At 34.0% G+C, this 19,608-nt stretch overlaps 1 protein-coding gene across 1 annotated transcript in view; it reads left to right on the top strand.

Moving 5' to 3' along the window:
• The first annotated feature begins 17,448 nt into the window (after positions 1-17,448).
• Positions 17,449-19,608, top strand: part of LOC141338070 (tight junction protein ZO-3-like) — a 7,921-nt gene continuing 5,761 nt past the window's right edge. The window contains exon 1 of the mRNA XM_073843638.1: positions 17,449-17,630. Coding sequence (XP_073699739.1) covers positions 17,449-17,630 — 182 coding nt within the window. The remainder of the gene's footprint in view (positions 17,631-19,608) is intronic.

The following is a 19,608-nucleotide window of genomic DNA, read 5'->3' as shown; positions in this document are numbered from 1 at the left end:
ACAATAATAAAAAAAAATTAAAAAGGAATAAAAATCATAAAATAAAAGATACAATGAAAAAAAATCATAAATAAAAAAAATGAATAATAAAAAATAACAAAAAAAATGCAATGAAATAAAATAAAATTAAAATAATTAAAATAATCATAAATAAAATAAAAAATAATACTAATAATAAAATAAAATGAATGAAATTAAAAAATTATCTAAAATAATTAATAATAAAAAGTACTGAGAGAGGATGAAGGGAATAAAATAATCTTACGAGTCTGGGGTTCTGTAATATAAAAATGAAATAATAATAAAAAAAATAACAACACAAAATAGAGGATGAAGGAAATAGAATAATCTTATGAGTCTGGAGTTTTTTAATAAAAAATGTAATAATAATAATAATTAAAAAAAATAAAATTAAATAAATAAGAGGATTAAGGGAATGGAATAACCTTATGAGTTTGGGGCTCTGTAATAAAAAGAAAATGACATTTATATTAATTAAAAATTAAAAAAATGAAAAAAATAAAAGAGGATGAAGGGAATGGAATAATCTTGTGAGTCTGGGGTTCTATAATAAAAATAAAATAAAATGAATTAAATAATAATAAAATGAAATTAAAAATAAAAAAATACAAAGAAATAAAAAAAAAATCATAAATAAAATTAAAAACGAATAAAAAATAAAATACAATAAAAAATACAATGAAAGAATAATAATAAATAAAATACAAATTATTAATAATAAATTAATTAATTAATTAACAAATTAGAAAATAAAATAAAAAGTAATAAAAAAAATGTATAAAATAATTAATAAAATATAAACGTTCAATTAAACTAAATAAAAATTCAAAAATAAAAAGTTCAATTAAAATAAATAACATAAAACAAAAAAGTATAATAATAAAATAAAATAATTATTACAATATAAAATTCAGTAAAATAAAATAATACAAATAAAAAAGAAAAATGTATAATAAAATAAAATAATTAATAAAATATAAACGTTCAATTAAACAAAATAAATAACATAAATAAGACAAAAAAAAGTATAATAATAAAATAATTAAAATATAAAATTCAATAAAATAAAACCAAAAATAATAAAATAAAAACAAAAATAACACCACAAAAAATGCAATTAAAAAATACTGATTGAGGATGAAGGGGATGGAATAATCTTATAATCTTAGTCTGGGATTCTGTATAAAAAAAAAAAAAAAAAAAAGAAAGAAAGAAAAAAAGAATAATTATAAAATAAAATAAAATAAATTAAATGAAATGAAAAAAAAAAGAATAATAAAATGAAAAAATGAATAAAAATAATAAAAACAATGAAAAAGAAATGAATAAAAAATCGTAAAAAATAATTAAAAAAAAAAATCAAAAATACAATGAAATTTAAATAATAAAAATAATAATTAGAAAAAAATTACAATATAAAATAGAAAAATGTATAATACAACAAAATAATTAATAAAATACAAAAAAATCAAAATAAAATCAAAAATAATAAAATAGAAACAAAAATAACACAAAAAAATGCAAATTTTTTTTTTTAAAAATCTATAAATATATAACAATTTCTATAACATTGCATTCCTTTTCTCTTCAGCACACATGCTATGAATAACGCAGCCTTTTTTCTGCCATTTCTCCTTCTATGTGATCCAGATAAATTCTTGCTGAATAGTACAGAACACGGCACACCCATTTGTGTACGCTGCTTCATCAGTTTATGTTTATGCAGGAGACGAGTGAGGCTATAAAGGCCATTTCCCATGAAGGTTACTGCAGCGTGTGGAAATGGTGACCTTGTTCTTTTTTTGTAATAAAGACACAAAACCACCTTGATGGATTAATCAAGAGTAAGCACAAACACATACAGAAACATTATTCACATATGATATGACTTTTATATTATGTCATATTAAGATATAAGGTGTATATATATATATATATATATATATATATATATATACACCTTATATCTTAATATGACATTATATACCTTATATCTTTGTAGCGTTGCCACATAAAAGAGTTTTTATAACTGTATTTCATTAGATGTGTGAAATGGCCATGCAGTTGTGTTAACTTTCTTCTGGTTCGTTTGTATCCCATAAGCATTGATGCAGTGTATTGGACTTTTGTCTTACGTCTTTTATTTTGATACTGTGTATATACAAGCAAGTTCATTCTATTAGGGACACGCTTATTTAAATCATACCGTCACACCAGTAGGGGGGAACCAGGTACTAGGACGGCGTTCACGATTCACGTCGAGGAAGCAGGACGGGCGTGAAGGCGGCGTCTGCCTGGGCCGTCTTTTGTTGGATTATTTGCGATCGCTTTATGGATTTTTAAGAGACTGTTTTCGCCGTTGTTTCATCTGCTGGGATTTGCCGTCCACTCGGGACTTGTGGAGACTGTCGCCAGAGGATTACTTATACGGAACAGCTCATTTGGATTGCGCTCACGGACTTCAATTTGCCGGTGAGGCCGATTCTCTCACACTTGCATACACGCTCACGGACTTTGGGACTTTTCACAGACACGCGCTATTTGTATATTCTGTGTTTTGGTAGCGTATTTGTAAATAACATATGAGAGGCTGGGCAGTAAACATTCTTTGTTGGGTTTCTTTTTGTGTTTAATTTTTGAAGATTGGAGAGTGTAAGTGTTGTTCAAACAAGAGAATAGAACCGTGTTTTTCTGTGTGACCTGCCCGATATAGGCGGAGGGTTACATATTGGTGGCCCGTACGGGGAAGATTCTCTGACTTGCACTGGTTTATGGTTTATTTGTTATCATGGATTCTACATACACAACTGTGGATGAGATAAGTGGTACGGAAAGGGACACTAATTCTGTTGTACGAAATACAGATATAAGTGAAGGTGTTGAAGGTGATTATACAGGCGAGCAATTTATAGTCAGACGTAATCCAACTGCACAAATAACATCGTTGCTTAGTTCATTGTATATATCCGATGCTGATCAAAATGTTGATGATGTTGACTCTGATGTTGGGGGTGAACGAGGGATTCGTGATGAAGTTTCACAATTGAAGGAGGATTTGTTGGCCCTTTCCGATAAGGTTCAAACTATTGAGCATGATTTTAAGCTAGCTGTGGAGAGCACATGTAACCGTGAAGCTACCTTTAGGCAAGCTTTGGATGATCGTTTAAATAGCATTGAAGATACTTTTGAGGAGGCGCTTAAAAGGTTAGAGAGAGCTGTGATGGATTGCTTTTTGAGGAGGGATGAGAAGTGGGAGAATAAGCTTAAACATATATATTCAACTAGCACCCCTTTTCCCACGAGAAGGCAAAATAGGCAGACTGCTTCCACTCAACATGACTGGTTCCCTTTGGTACAGTCTCCTATACCACAGACTTCCGTAAATGCCACTTATCAGGTTTTACCTTCTAAACCTTTAGATCCTTCTACAGTTCCTGATACCGTGGTTTTATCTGGCTCATCCTCGTTTTGCACTCGACCTCCTGTACGGCTTGAATTCCCCACATTTGGTGAATCCTGTGAGACAGCAGATGTCTTCAATTTCATAGAGAGGTGTGAGGACTATCTGGAAGTCAGACCACTTGCCAACTTGGAACTTTTAGGAACCCTAAGCACCGTCTTGCAAGGACCAGCTCTCAGTTGGTGGAAGGCTGAAAAAAGCAAGGTGAGGGACTGGGAATCTTTTAAGAGGGCATTGATGGATGCATTTCTGCCAGATGATTATCTCTCTGAGGTAGAGGAAAAGCTTAGGATGATGGTACAGCAACCTAATCAACGTTTGAGGGATTTTGCCTACAATTACCGTGCCTTATGTTTAAAGTGGAAACCTGATGCTTCAGAAGAAGAACTAGTGAATCGGATCCTAAATAGTATCAACCCAAGGGTGGCAGGATGTTTGAGGGGAACCGTACATACTGTGAGTCAGCTGGTGAAGGTAGGAGGTCTGGTGGAAAAGGACTATATGGGGGCGAAGGAGTATTGGAGAAAAGTGGAGAGTAGTAATGGGAAAGACAAGGGTAAGAAATCTTCTGAGACTCCTCATCGCAAACACTTGGCTGGAATAAATATAACCCAGCACCACCCAGTATCCTCTCTGCTGGGGGTATCTATTAGGGTGAATGGACGGCAGGTACAGGCGGTTATGGATACAGGCAGTACATTTACCTTACTCCAAAAGAGTTTGTGGGACAAGATGCATGATGGAGAAGTTAAAACATCTAAGGCACTGCCTTCCCAGAAGTTTATCATGGCCGATGGGACTATGCATCATTCCCTGGACCACCAGTTGATGAATTTTGTTTGGCATGGACAGGACTATGAGATGAGGGCATTTATTATGGAAGACTCTCACTTGGCATTTCCTGTGATCATCGGCCTGGATTTCTTAAGGCTCGCTGGAGTGGTTGTGGATTTGGAGCAAGGAAGATATGGTATAAGAAGAGGAAAGGATTACCAATATTTTCCCTTCTTGCCTGCTCTGTTTCCACCTGGTAAGGGCATGCCGCTAATCCCTCCTTGTTTGCCGATACCTGCTACACTCCTTATGTACTGTGCTGTTCCAGCTGACTATGAACACTCTGTGTTTGACCCATACAAAACTCATGAGACCACCTACTTAGAAGAATTAAGGGAGTTAATTACGGCTTGGCCAGTTATTACTTCCGAAAATCTCGGTCATACCTCGGTCGTCCGGCATAACATCGCCCTCACCGATGATACACCGGTAACATCTAGAGCCTACCGGGTCTCCCCACTGAAGAAGGGTATCATTGAGGCAGAAGTGGATAAGATGCTCGAGAAAGGTATCATCGAACCCTCATTCTCTCCTTGGTCTTCCCCGGTCGTTCTAGTCCCAAAGGAAGATGGAACGTTCCGGTTCTGTGTGGATTATAGGCGTCTTAACAAAAAGACAATCTTTGATGCCTATCCTATGCCTTTGATCCACGATATCTTGGAATCATTGGAGGGAGCCACTTGGTTTACTTCCTTGGATTTAAGGTCAGGTTATTGGCAAGTTGCCATGGCTGAAGAAAGTAAGGCTTTGACAGCCTTTATCACCACCAAAGGTCTCTTCCAATTTAAGGCCATGCCGTATGGCCTCAAGAACGCCGCTGCTACTTTTCAACGGCTTATGGAGAGAGTGTTGGGTGAATTGAGGGGTAAGATTTGCTTCGTTTATGTTGATGACATCATTATTTATTCCAAAACCCTTGCGGAACATAAAAAACATCTACACCTAGTACTGGAGAGACTCACGCAAGCTAATCTTACCTTGAACATGAAGAAGTGTCAGTTTTTCAAAAGACAATTGAAATTTCTTGGCCACATCGTCACAGAGAGAGGGGTGGAAACGGACAAAGATAAGATCCAGGCAGTTGCTGACTTTCCCACACCATATGACCTCAAATCTCTCCAGCGATTTTTGGGGTTAGCAGGGTGGTACCATAGGTATATTCCCCATTTCGCGGACATCTCGGCCCCTTTAAATCGTTTGAGGAAGAAAGGGATGAAATGGGAGTGGACGGAGGAATGCCAGTCCAGTGTAGATGCTTTGAAGCAAGCTTTACAACATGCCCCAATACTTACTCAACCAGACACTACACAACCATTCCAGATACATACTGATGCTAGTGATGTGGGCCTGGGAGCAGTGCTTACTCAAATGTGTGATAACCAGGAGAAGGTGATTGCTTTCGCCTCAAGGGCATTGTCTTCTGCGGAAAAAAATTATAGTACCTCGGAAAAGGAGTGTTTGGCTGTAGTTTGGGCAGTGGAAAAGTGGAGGCACTACTTGGAGGGGACTCCCTTTGATGTCTTCACTGACCATGCTGCACTGTCTTGGGCATTTAATTGCCCAAAGACCACTTCTCGCTTGACTCGCTGGACCTTAAGGTTACAACAATTTGATTTTCGGGTCCAACATCGCAAGGGTTGCCTAAATTTGGTACCTGATGCCTTGTCTCGCTCTTGTGAACCCTCATCGGTATCCAACCCTTGTTTCTCTATTACCCTCACTAATGCATCTCTGTTACCTCTCAGTCTTGATGAGATTCAACAGGCACAACAAGCTGACTTGGATTTGCTTCAATTAACTTCTTCGTCCCCTCCGCGATCTTCAAAGGATCAGGCCATCAGGTTTGAAAATGTACAAGGAATCTGGTACAGGAAAATTCCCCTGAAAGGAGACGGGGCTAAGTATCAGTTGGTGGTGCCGAAACAGCTCACCCAGACTTTCTTGCACTATTTTCATGATAACCCATTAGCGGGGCACTTAGGACAACTTAAAACACTGCTTAAAATATTGGAAGTGGCTTGGTGGCCATCCGTGAGGAAGGAAGTATGGAGCTACGTGAAGAGTTGCAAACCATGTCAGCAATACAAACCTGGTAATAGTAAAAAGGCTGGGCTCATGCAGAGCAACTTAGTTACGGAACCAGGACACACCCTCGGGATTGACCTGATGGGACAATTCCCTATCAGCAAGAAAAGAAACACCTGCCTATTAGTCATTGTGGACTATTTCACTAAATGGGTAGAGCTGTTTCCTTTGAGGGACAGTAAGACCCAAAAGATAGCAAAGGTCCTTCGGGAAGAGATTTTCAGCCGATGGGGGGTCCCAAAATATCTAGTTTCTGATAGGGGTCCACAATTTACCTCCACCCTCCTGTCGGAAGTGTGTAGATCCTGGGGTTGTATCCAAACCCTTACAACTTCATATCATCCACAGAGTAATCTGACTGAGAGGGTAAACAGAACACTTAAAACAATGATCGCTTCATATGTCGGACAGCAACATCAGTCCTGGGACCAGTGGTTGCCTGAGTTACGTTATGCCATCAATACTGCTCAGCAGGAGACGACCGGCCGGACTCCAGCTGAGCTCATGCTGGGAAGGCAAATCTACGGGCCCCTAGAGCGACTTATTCATATTCACCCTTCACCTGAACAAGCGGCTTACACAGTACTGGAGAGACAACATCTTCTTCAACAGGAGGTTGTGCGCAGGATGAGGATGAGTCAGGCTAAACAAGCTAAGTATTATAACCTTCGAAGAAAAGATGTGCAATTTCAGCTTGGGGACTTAGTTTGGTTAAAATCTCATCCCTTGTCTAATGCTGCCAATAAGTTCACCTCTAAGCTAGCGCCTAAGTGGGAGGGTCCTGGCTTTATTACGAGTAAGAAAGGGCCAATAAATTACTCTGTTGCTTGGGGAGACCCACCGAGAACTGATGTGTTTAATGTGGTTAATTTGAAACGCTTTTTTGGGCGTCCACCCTCTGTGGTCCAGGCTGGGGGGGGGGGGGAACTATGTAGCGTTGCCACATAAAAGAGTTTTTATAACTGTATTTCATTAGATGTGTGAAATGGCCATGCAGTTGTGTTAACTTTCTTCTGGTTCGTTTGTATCCCATAAGCATTGATGCAGTGTATTGGACTTTTGTCTTACGTCTTTTATTTTGATACTGTGTATATACAAGCAAGTTCATTCTATTAGGGACACGCTTATTTAAATCATACCGTCACACCAGTAGGGGGGAACCAGGTACTAGGACGGCGTTCACGATTCACGTCGAGGAAGCAGGACGGGCGTGAAGGCGGCGTCTGCCTGGGCCGTCTTTTGTTGGATTATTTGCGATCGCTTTATGGATTTTTAAGAGACTGTTTTCGCCGTTGTTTCATCTGCTGGGATTTGCCGTCCACTCGGGACTTGTGGAGACTGTCGCCAGAGGATTACTTATACGGAACAGCTCATTTGGATTGCGCTCACGGACTTCAATTTGCCGGTGAGGCCGATTCTCTCACACTTGCATACACGCTCACGGACTTTGGGACTTTTCACAGACACGCGCTATTTGTATATTCTGTGTTTTGGTAGCGTATTTGTAAATAACATATGAGAGGCTGGGCAGTAAACATTCTTTGTTGGGTTTCTTTTTGTGTTTAATTTTTGAAGATTGGAGAGTGTAAGTGTTGTTCAAACAAGAGAATAGAACCGTGTTTTTCTGTGTGACCTGCCCGATATAGGCGGAGGGTTACATCTTAATATGACATTTAATATTTTATTTCAGATTTATTTTAATCAACAACAATTCTTTTATTATTTATTATTTTAATACATTTAGGTCATGAAAACAGTAAAATATATTATCCCATATTAGAATATATATATATATCATATAGTTTTCATCTAATATTTTTATTTCAGATTTATTTCAATTAATGAAAATGTATATATTTTTATAGTTTTAGTTTAGAAAAATTTTAGTTATCATTTTAATACATTTAGTTAATAATAACAGTAAAATACATTATATATTTTATACCATATTTAAAAATGTTATTTCATAGTTTAATATATAATATTACAATATATATCACATAATGTAGTTTTCATCTAATATTTTAAATTTCAAATGTATTTTAACTAACTTTATTATATATATATATATATATATATATATATATATATATATATATATATATATTGCATCATATAGTCTTCATTTTGTATTTTATTTCAAATTTATTTTAAATGAATTAAAAATATTGTAAATTATTTTTATATATTTGTTAATAAAAAAGTAATATACATTATGTATTTTATAACATTTTTAAAATGTTATTTCATAATATATCATTACAATATATTACATAATATAGTTTATCATCTAATATATTTTTATTTCAGATTTATTTTAATTAACTATTTTAATATTTATTTTAATATATATTTAATGAAAACAGCTAAATATATCATATTACAATATATATCATAGTTTATCAAATACTTTTATTTTATTTCAGATTTATTTCAATTAATGACAAATATTTAAAGTTATTTTTATATATTTAATGAAAACAGTAAAATATAATATATATTTTACAACATATTTATAAAATGCAATTTCATAATATAATATATCACATTACAATATATCACAAGTGTTTTCGTTTAATATTTTTATTTCAGATGTATTTTAATTAATTATTTTATTATATATTATATATATATAATATATTATTTTAAATTATTTATTATATATTTTTATTATATTATATATGTGTATATATATATATATATATATAAAACAGTAAAAAATATTATTCATATTATATCATTAAAACATTACATATTAGATAAAATATATTATATTTCAGATTTATTTCCATTAATACAAAAAATCTGAATAGTTTTAATATATTTAATTAGTGAAAACAGTAAAACATATTATAGATTTTATAAAAATTATTTTATAATGTAATATATTACATCATATTACAATATAGATCATATAGTTTTCATCTAATATTTTTTCATTTCAGATTTATTTTAATTAACAACAACTGTTTCATTTATCATTTTAAAATATTTAGTTAATAAAAACCGTAAAATATATTACATCATATTACAATATATATCAGTTTTCATCTAGTAATTTTATTTCAGATTTATTATAATAAAAAAATATTATAATAAAAATTATTTTAATATTTTTATTACATATGTATAAAATGTATAAATCACATAAAATATGAATTATATAAAACATATATAATGTTGAAAAAAAGTGTACACACACACACACACACACACACACACACACACACACACACACACACACACACACACAACCATGTAAAATAGTAAAAATAACACAATTTAAACACCACACCAGAAGCTACTGTTATGAGTTATTGTGAGCAGCCGTAACTTCTCAATCACTGAAACCCTTGTAATAAGCTTTAATGTCACACCGCAGCCTAAGGCGAACTCTGACCTTTGCTCAGCAACGACCTTTAGTGGAGAATATATAAAACCTGCATTTTTACAGCAAGTGCCATATTGGCGTTTTTTGCAAGAGCAACAGAAAGACTCAAAGCTGTAATTTAGTCTCAGTATGGGGTTAATCACAGCATAGTGTATGATTGAGTTCAGCGGACTGTTTCACTGTTGCTCCCTCCCTCTCTTCTCACCATCACTCTCGCCTCTCGCAGCGTGCATGAAAATGAAATGCTGCCTCATAAACTGCGAGTTAGTGACAAATGGTATTCATAAATAAAGCCAGAGATACAGGCTGCGAATGGTAATGTGGCCACTAAACATCTGTGAGGCTCTGCAACAGCAAACAGCGTCCAGAGCAGACCAGAGACCCGGAGAGAGGGATAAACAGTCTGATTACAGCCATGGCAAAAGCCTGAGTAAACTTCACCACAGGGTTTGCTCTAAATGCTACTGTGGACTGAATGTGCGGTCGCTAATAACAGAAGACCAGTCCGATTTGTCCAGGCTCTTCAAGAAAGATAAAACCGCTGACCTTCAGGGACATTGATCAGAGGGATCTTCAGGATGGCTGGGAGTTTATTAGATGGACACTTGAGTGTCCTGAGTGTGGAACTGAACTAGTAAAGCATGCAAAGGTTATTGGTTCAATTCCCAGGGAATCAATAATTGTAGATGCATGATTTAAAATCAAAATTTTACCAAAAACTACAACTAAAACTAAATGGTTTTAAATGTTAATTTAGACATCAAAGCACTCAATGTACAGTATAAAAATTGGTATTCATTTAGAAATATATGTACTATAAATGGAAAAAAAAAATACTTTAAACATCATTTTAAAAACTAAAACTAAAATATTTGAAAGTAAACATTTTAAATAACACTAAAAATTAAAATTAAATTTAAGTGAAATAGAATTTAGGCATCACGGTATAATATACAGTATAAAAAAATAATATAAAATGACATTTGACTATAATATGATGACTATAATAAGATATTTTAACAGTGGTATTAAATTATTGAAAAAAAAAAAAAAATAATAAAATATATAAATTATATATAAATAAAAAAATGAAAAGTTAAAAATTTTAAATTTAAGTTTATTAAATTAAATTGAAGTAAATTTTAAGTTTTTTTTTTAATATCCGGTATTGATGGATACATTTCCAATATTCTACATAAAACTTGGAGAAAAAAAAAAACATGAATGCATTTAATAAAAAATCAAAACCTAAAATAATTATATTTAATCGAAACATTCAAAATTACACCAAAAATAAATAAGTAATAATAAATAACTAAACAAACAAAAAAAAACCTAAAGTTACTATTATAATGAAACCTAAAATAATTATATTTGTTCAAAACATTCCAAATTACGCCAAAATAAATAATAAAAAGCTAAACTAATAAAAGAAAATCTAAGTTAAGTTACTATTATAATAAAACTTAAAATAATGAAATGTAAACAAAACATTAAAAATATTTGGGGGGGGGGGTAACAACAAAAAAAATCTAAGTAAATTTTGGCATAACAATATTACACTGTACAATTATAAAAGCTGGATATTAACTTTGAGATTTAAATAAATTATAAAAAGGGAAAACAAACTTAATTCACATTAAATTGATTATCAAAAAAATGTTTAAAATAAAGTATAAAATAAACTAATAAAAAATATTTTTGTAAAAAAATTAACCCTAAAATAATCAAATTTAAACAAAACATTAAATAATGAAAAAAAAAAATTAAAATAATGTTAAAATAGTGTTATTAAAATGTAAAAAATAAATTAAAAACTATTTTTCTTTAACAAACAAAAATAAAAAATTTAATCATTCATTAATTCATATTTATTGAAAATTATCTAATTAAAATACTAAAAACTAAAATCAATTGTTTAAATTGCTACAAGTAAATCTAGGCATGTTATGGTATAGTTAATTTGATATTACAGCTTAATATTATTATAATATTAAATTTATATTCTTTATAACTAAACAAATACATATTTAAAAACTGCACTAACCAAAGTTATAAAATAAAGAGAAAACTGACTGAAAAGGTCATAGTCGGGGAATCACCCTAGTATCACACTAAAAATAAAACTACGAGAGTCTAAAACATGCATCTTCGCTCTCATGCGCTTAGTACATTTTGACATGCAGCCTTGTGTGAATTGGGCCCAACAAATGAGCTGCCACAAAGGGGCATCAACAGCTGTGTTCTTTCCACGGCGCATTTCGCCCTGAAGCTCACAGGGCCTTCGCTCATCTCGTTACCTCCCCGGAATGACAGGCGGTACTGTACCAGCGCATCCGAGAGCTCTGAAAGCCGCTCGGTTCGGTCACAGCAACGCCGGGGCTAAAAGCTCAAAGCAGAGTCTCCCGCAAGAGCAGACTGAGTCGCTCTGAAATCCGAGATGACAGCAAACAACATTAGTGCAAGCCGGACTGAGAGATGCAGCATGACAAGCTGGTGTGGAGGCACAGCGAGCAAGACAGGCGCGCCGGCCTTGAGAAGCTGCCGTCAGGCTCGCTCCGTCACTCTAGAACTTTCCGCGGTGGGCGCACAGCGCGAGAGAGCCTCTGAAGTTTGTGCCGGGCCTCCCACTGGGTTCTAAGGCAGTCAGCGCCGATCTTGTGCCAGTCTGACAACAGCGCGGCTGTCGCCGGAGCCCCACCCGGAGCGAGCTGACCTATTTCTCGGATGTGACACCGGGAGGAAAGAGTATGTAAGTGGTGTGCTGTGCTATCAAAAGCCCAATCTGCTCCAAGTGGAGCCGTAGATGTTACTACGGGGATCCGAATCTGCTTTGTCAACTTGTGATGCTGTAATGTAAAGGAATAGAGGTCAAGCCGGGGGCTGCGGAAACCGATTACATGATCTCATGCTGTTCTGCTGCGGAAGATGAAATAAAGATGTTGACCGTTGTTGTTGCGCTGAACAGACCATTAAATAACCTATTTAGCAACATAAAACAGGAAACTGGAGTTCAGAGTTGAAGTTATGTTACTGAATAAGACGATTTAATGTTCTGTTTGAAAAACTGATGACAAACTAATAGAGGTGCACCGATATTCCGGCTGATAAAACATTTTTTTTTTTCGTGTTATGGCTTATAGACCGACAAATGGCCAGAACTAAAATTCAACAATGTATTATCTAAATAAATGTATTAAAAACACAAACACACACACACAAAAAATGTTTTGTTTTAAATGTTAAGTACCATCTCCTGTGTTGTGAAATTATTAATATTTATAAAGATGAAGTGAGCGTTAGATGACAGCGAAGGTGATTTAAATGTAATACATAGAGGAAATGAACATGCTAAATTACATTGGCCAATGTCGACCAATAGCGATAAATAAAAAAAATCTTTAATGTATTAGCCAACAATCGACATAAAACCGATATAGCATCCCTACATATGTCAACCAAGATAATTCCTTTTTAAAGCGGTTTCTATAAATATATATCAAATGGATTTAAGAAGCAGCTTTGCAATGAGAACGTTATATTGACCAATACCGATAAATATAAAAAATCTTTAATATTGGCCAATTACCGATATGATACCCATATACTGCGTATCTCGACCTAAAATGTCAGTCAAGGTGACTCCTTTTTACAGCTTAGTTTCTATAAATGCATATCAAGTGGATTTAAAAAGCAGCTTTGCAATGAAAACATTATAATGACCAATACCGACAAATACAAAAAATCTATAATATTGACCAATTACCGATATATTGTGTATCTCTACCTTAAATGTCAGTCAAGGTGATTTATTTTACAGCTTTCTATAAGTTTCTATAAGTATATATCAAGAGATTTAGGAAGCAGTTTTGCAATAAGAACGCTATATTGACCACTACGGATAAATACAAAAACTCTGTAATATTGGCCAATAACCGATATGATACTAATATACTGTGTATCCATACCTAAAATGTCAGCCAAGGTGACTCCTTTTGTGTTTAAGTTTCTAAGAATATTTATCAAGGGGATTTAAAAAGCAGCGTTGCAATGAGAGCATTAAAAATGACCAAAACTGATATTTATAAAAAATCAGTAATATTGCCTAATAACCAATATGATACTGATATATTGTGTACCCCTACCTAAAACATCAGCCAAGATGACTCCTTTTTAAAGCTAAAGTTTCAATAAATATATATTAGAGAAATTTAAGATATAGCTTTAGGATAAGAATACTTTTTTGTCCAATACCAATAATCTGTAATATCGGCCAATAACTGGTATGATACCGATATATTGTGCATCCCTACCTAAAAATGTCAACCAAGTTAACTCCTTTTTTCAGCTTAAATTATACAAAAAAATCTGTAATATCAGCTAATAACTGAAATGATACCGATATATTATGTATTCCTGCTTACAATGTCAGCCAAAATGATTCCTTTTTAGATCTTAGTTTCTTTAAATATACTAGGTAGTAGCTTTGCGATGAGAACGTTGTATGTCTACATAGAGAAAATCCTCTTTTATATGATAAAGTACATCCCCTGACCCATTCAACCTTCCTGCAATGGACCTCAGAGTGCTGGAGGTTAAAATTAGAAGCGAGGGAAAAGGCAAGGCAGAAAAATCGCAGGTGATTGACAGTAGGAATATTACCTCCCCTATTTCTTCCCTGGCTGGAATCGGCGCAGTTCAAAGGGGGCCGTAATTGAAATTGACAAACTGCAGCATTAGCCTGATCACAACAGCCAACCTTGCAGCAGCAAAATAAAAGGTGCCTGAGAGAAGGAAGAGAAAGGGAGAAAGAGAGAGAGAGAGGAAGAAGGGCTAAAGTGTTCTCTATGCTTCGCAAGCACCAAGACAGATTAATCTTGTTCATGCATAATGCATGCCAGCGCTGTGTGTGATCGCATTGACGGCCGGTTATTAACTGTGTCACAGTGCGAAAACACACCCGAATCAACAGACCTCACATGCATATACAATCCACGGCTAAACTCCTGCAAAACACTGACGACTGCGCAAAGACGATCAAAAAACTGTAATTGTCAAAAGCAGATATCTTGTAGCTCAAGGGATACACTAACTTAAGTTAAAAACTACAGTGTACTTGAAGATGCAGATCTGATAACATCCGTTCCATTTGATCTAAACGTACATGTTTTCTGGATTACGAGTTTTACAACATTCATCAGATGCTGAGACTGTGTCACCAAGTTCATTAAAAACCAGAAAGCCTGCGGAGCTCCGCTCTGTCATGGCTTTTCTAGGATTTTTAGGTCTCCCGAGGGCCTGCAACATCTGGTCCTCAGGACAGACTGCTAACTCGTCTGTCAGCGTGCCGTCACTGCTCTTTTAATTGCCAGTGCTGTGTTGCATGCTAATACATTGGGCATGCTAATTACCTAATATGAAAGTATACTTGCAATAGTTATGGATACAGCGACTACAATTGTTATGTATTTGCATATAAATGTGCCTTAGCAGTCTGTGGACACAACCACCTACAATGATATAAATCTATTCACTTTGTTTTTTTTAATCCCCAAAAAAACCTAAACAGTCTCAATTATCAAGCCGTTTAGATTTTTTGAGCAGTATGATGTCATACTTCTCAGGCCCCGCCCACAACCGCTGACAGATATTCCGTATTTGCATATTTCCATCTAATGAGCCCTTTAAGATTATCGATACTAATTTTAATATCAGGGCAAAAACTGACATGCTATCGAACATACTCTATTTAAAAAAGGAATTTTTAATACAAATATAATTAATTTATTTAAATTGATAATGTAGTGTTCAAATGATTCTTGTTCAATTAAACCTAAGTAATTATTCAAGTAAACTAGGGATGTACCAATAACCGATAACTATTTATAATATGAAGTAATTAATTGATATAGTAACCAATGTTAGAAGTCAGTATAAACTTTGAGACTGATAACAGAAAATAAATAATTTCTCACCACAAAATTTTGGTTTCTACCAAATATGACACAAACCTGTTTTTAATTAAGAGATAAATAAAAATAAAATGATTAAAAATTGTTCAATCAGTAATTGAAAGCGGAAATAACTCAAATATAACTTCAACTGACTAAAATACATTTAAGCTGAAGTACACATCAGTACAACTTAAATATATATATAGCTAACTTTCTTTTTTAAAAGGTAAATCAAAAATATTTCTAATCAGACCAATATTGATCAAATTTGTGATACCAGTTGATACCGATATGATTACCGATATTTTTGTGCATCTTAAAGGAAAAGGCACCAAAATACAAAGACTAAATTAAGAGCAGAAAGTAGCGCGTTTTCTTGTTAGTATTGTTTGATTCATTATACCAAAAATGTATAGATTTGGCATTGTTTGGTTATTAGATTTTGCCGATATTTTTAAAATAGTTTTTTGCTACTGTTGCTGCTGCATTCTGTATGCATTTTCTCAAATTAAATGCGGTGATCTAGAGAATATAATCACCATTCAGGCAAAAGTTCGCTTTAAGAATGACTACAAAGCTGACCTTATCGCTAGCACACCCTAAGCTATTCATCTATTCGTCTTATCGTACCCGATTCCGATAATATTGTGAATCCATAAAATAGACGGTGGTGCTGTCTAATGCACAGACCTTTTTTTCTTTTCTCTTTTTTTTGTCTCATTTATACAAAATATACTTAACAGTACTCTATACCACCCATACTCCAGAAAAATATTGCTTTTATATTTTAAATGTATGGATTTAACATTACTTTCAACATTCCTATCAGCCACCATGTAGGTTTTCAGTTGCGAATCCTCTTTGAATTGTGGCTATATTTGTCTTTCACCTGGGGACAGCGGATGTTCTTTACCTATCCATTTGTGATGTGAGTGCCTAGATGGAAGGTGCCCTTTATGCCTTGGGCCAGTTTCCTCTTTAGAAAACTTAAACTTTACTATTATGGAAGAAAAAGGCCACGCAGGTCACAGACCAGTGAAAAAGAGGTTGACGGCAACTAACGCATGACCCTTCAAACCATCCCAAAGCAATCTGTGAGGTAGATACAGACAGCATTTCAGGTCGAAGGACACATGGGAAATGTTGGGAACATGTAGTGGATGTGTCAACTAACCCAGAAGACCTTGAAGAAACCGACAACCTGAGAGAACACACTTGGTGTCCCAAATGGGATCCTTGATGTTTTCTTAAGGGTGTCCAATGGCTGTTTTAGGTTGCTCTGGACTCTCAGTGAACACCAAAGGATGACCACAAGGGTTAAGCACCAACATTTGGAACAGGAGCTCAGAGAACCAATGGAAGTTATTAAAAGGGGAAAGCAGCATCTCAACTCCTCAACATGGCATATGGATATTATAAGCAGAGAGTTTTCTATTTTAACGGCTATTATTTTTCAGCCTAAAAAAAGGAAACTCTCAAAAGTCTTTCTGAATTAAGTTGCCATAGCTACAAGACTTGAAGTCTTGGGGGCTGGTGGGAAAATAAAAAACCCTGAGAGCTGGTGACAGGAACTGTCGACTTGTCGATACGTTATTCAAATGAACAACTAATCCCACATTTACACAATGAAGTAATGGTAGAATCCGTTTCCAAGGGAAAAGAACAGACCCAGAAGATTCACCTCAGGTCAAGTAGATTAAACTATGACAGATCTGGCCGAACCCACAGAGATGATTGGAAATAAGAGCGTCGTCTCAGAAGGGAATAGGGCTTTTCATACAGTCGGTGATGAATTAAAGGGCTGTGAGTGGAGCCTGGCTGATAACGGAACAGTGGTGTCAAAACGATCCTTCATTGTTCTTGGTGACCTGCTTTTCCTCACAAGGTGTCAAGTCCACGATTTGACTCAATCGGTCTCGCTCCTTCAACCCAAACCTGCGTGACAAAGGGGCAACCTTTAAGGGACAATCTTTATTTCTCTTCACATAATCAAATTGGCTTGCGTGGTTTGGACTAGCAACCTACTGGGTACCAGTTCGGAGCCTTCAAGCGACAGTTCACACTTCAAAAAGTGTTATAATTTGTGCACAAAAATATTCTCATATCTAAAATTAAGAATAAACCATTGGTGTCACATGGACTATTTCTGGGCCTTGAAAGTGATAATTACGTTGCAGTCTATGCAGGGTCAGAAAGCTCTTGGATTTAATCAAAAATTTTGTGTTCCGAAGATAAACAAAGGTCTTACGTGTTTTGAACGACATGAGGGTGAGTAATTAATGACAGAATTTTCATTTTTGTTTTTTTTTAAAAGGTAACTATACCTTTAACGTTTTTTGTCCAAACAATGAATCAATAAATCAATGGGATCCATAACACTATTTGGATCCCATTGACTTTCATTGTATGGACTCTTTAAAAAAAAAAAAAAAAAAAAAAAATTATATATATATATATATATATATATATATATATATATATAATTTTTTTTTTTTTTTTTTTTTTAATTTCCCATTCATACTGTTACATTTTCTTTTGTTTAAAATCATAAATGTTAAGTATTTCTATGCATCTATGTTTGTTTGAATTATTTGTGATGCAGCTTTGCAAATGGCCTTTCTTAATAATGTGCTTGTTGGCAAGTTTCACCGCGTTTAAATGCGGCTAAAGTAAACATTACAGCTCGTAATCCCTCAGCAGAGAGGGGCGGGGCGAGCAGAGCTCATTTGCATTTAAAGGGCCCATGTGATAAAATGAGCTGATATTTTGCAGAGCTGATTTTGACATGGTAAAAGGGTGTTTTTTTATACTACTATTGAGAATTTTTAACCAAAGTATATTAGAGACTTTTCATTAAGACCCTAAAGAATCATACAGTATAAACTTGTGGAAAATGGGCATCCGATGACCCCTTTAGCTGTTGGTCAAAAAAACTAAACAAAACATTGAAATATTCTCATTAACTTCTTTAATGTGACCCAGTTCCAAATTGAGTCCATTATAAATTAAGTAGATTTAACATGGCGACCATTGTGTATTATAAACATTCATAATCCTAAAAGTTATAACCTCAAATACTTAAGTATTATAATGCATTATAATTGTTGTTAAGCTTATTCAGCTGATATAACATTATAAGGTTTTTATAATGCATTACGCATTTATTATAATGCCTTAGAATGTATTATAAATAGGGGCTTCATAGAAAGTGTTACCTAAATATTATTATAGAACAACTGATTAATTTGTGCACGATTTACTTAAAATGAAGGAATGAACTAGTAAATTGTGTGCACATTCATTCCTTCGAACTACTAAATTTTGCGCAAGATTTACTAATTAATTAGTTTTATCGTTTAAAGTTAATTGTGCATTGGATATAATAATTATTATTACAAAACAAACTATTTTTTCTGTGTGCACAATTTACTTAAAAGAAGGGAACAAATAAGTAAATTATGTGGATGATTTACTAATTACCGCTCCTTCGGTTTACGTAATCGTGCACAAGATTTACTAATTAGTTTTAAGTAAACTGTGCGTTCGATGTTATAATAATTATTACAGAACACTGTTATTTCATGAACACAATTTACTTAAAATGAGTGAATGAATTAGTAAATTGTACGCACAATTTATTTTGTTCCTGTATGTCGTGTGGGGCTCCATTAAAGTGCTATTTACGCAACTAACATTAAATTTAATTTCCTTTTAATTCCTTTAATTTAAACTAACACAATTTTTAATTAATTTATTTTTAACTTAGATTTTTACTAAAACAACATTTTAGCACTTAACATTATGAGCTGATGAACATAAACATGACTAAGTATAAAACCAAAGTGATTTTTGAAAAATGTAAA

This window comes from Garra rufa, chromosome 7 (assembly GCF_049309525.1).
Source record: "Garra rufa chromosome 7, GarRuf1.0, whole genome shotgun sequence".
In the NCBI taxonomy this organism is placed as follows: domain Eukaryota; kingdom Metazoa; phylum Chordata; class Actinopteri; order Cypriniformes; family Cyprinidae; genus Garra; species Garra rufa.
Note: the sequence above shows the minus strand (reverse complement) of the source record. Positions and strands in the feature narration are given on the sequence as shown.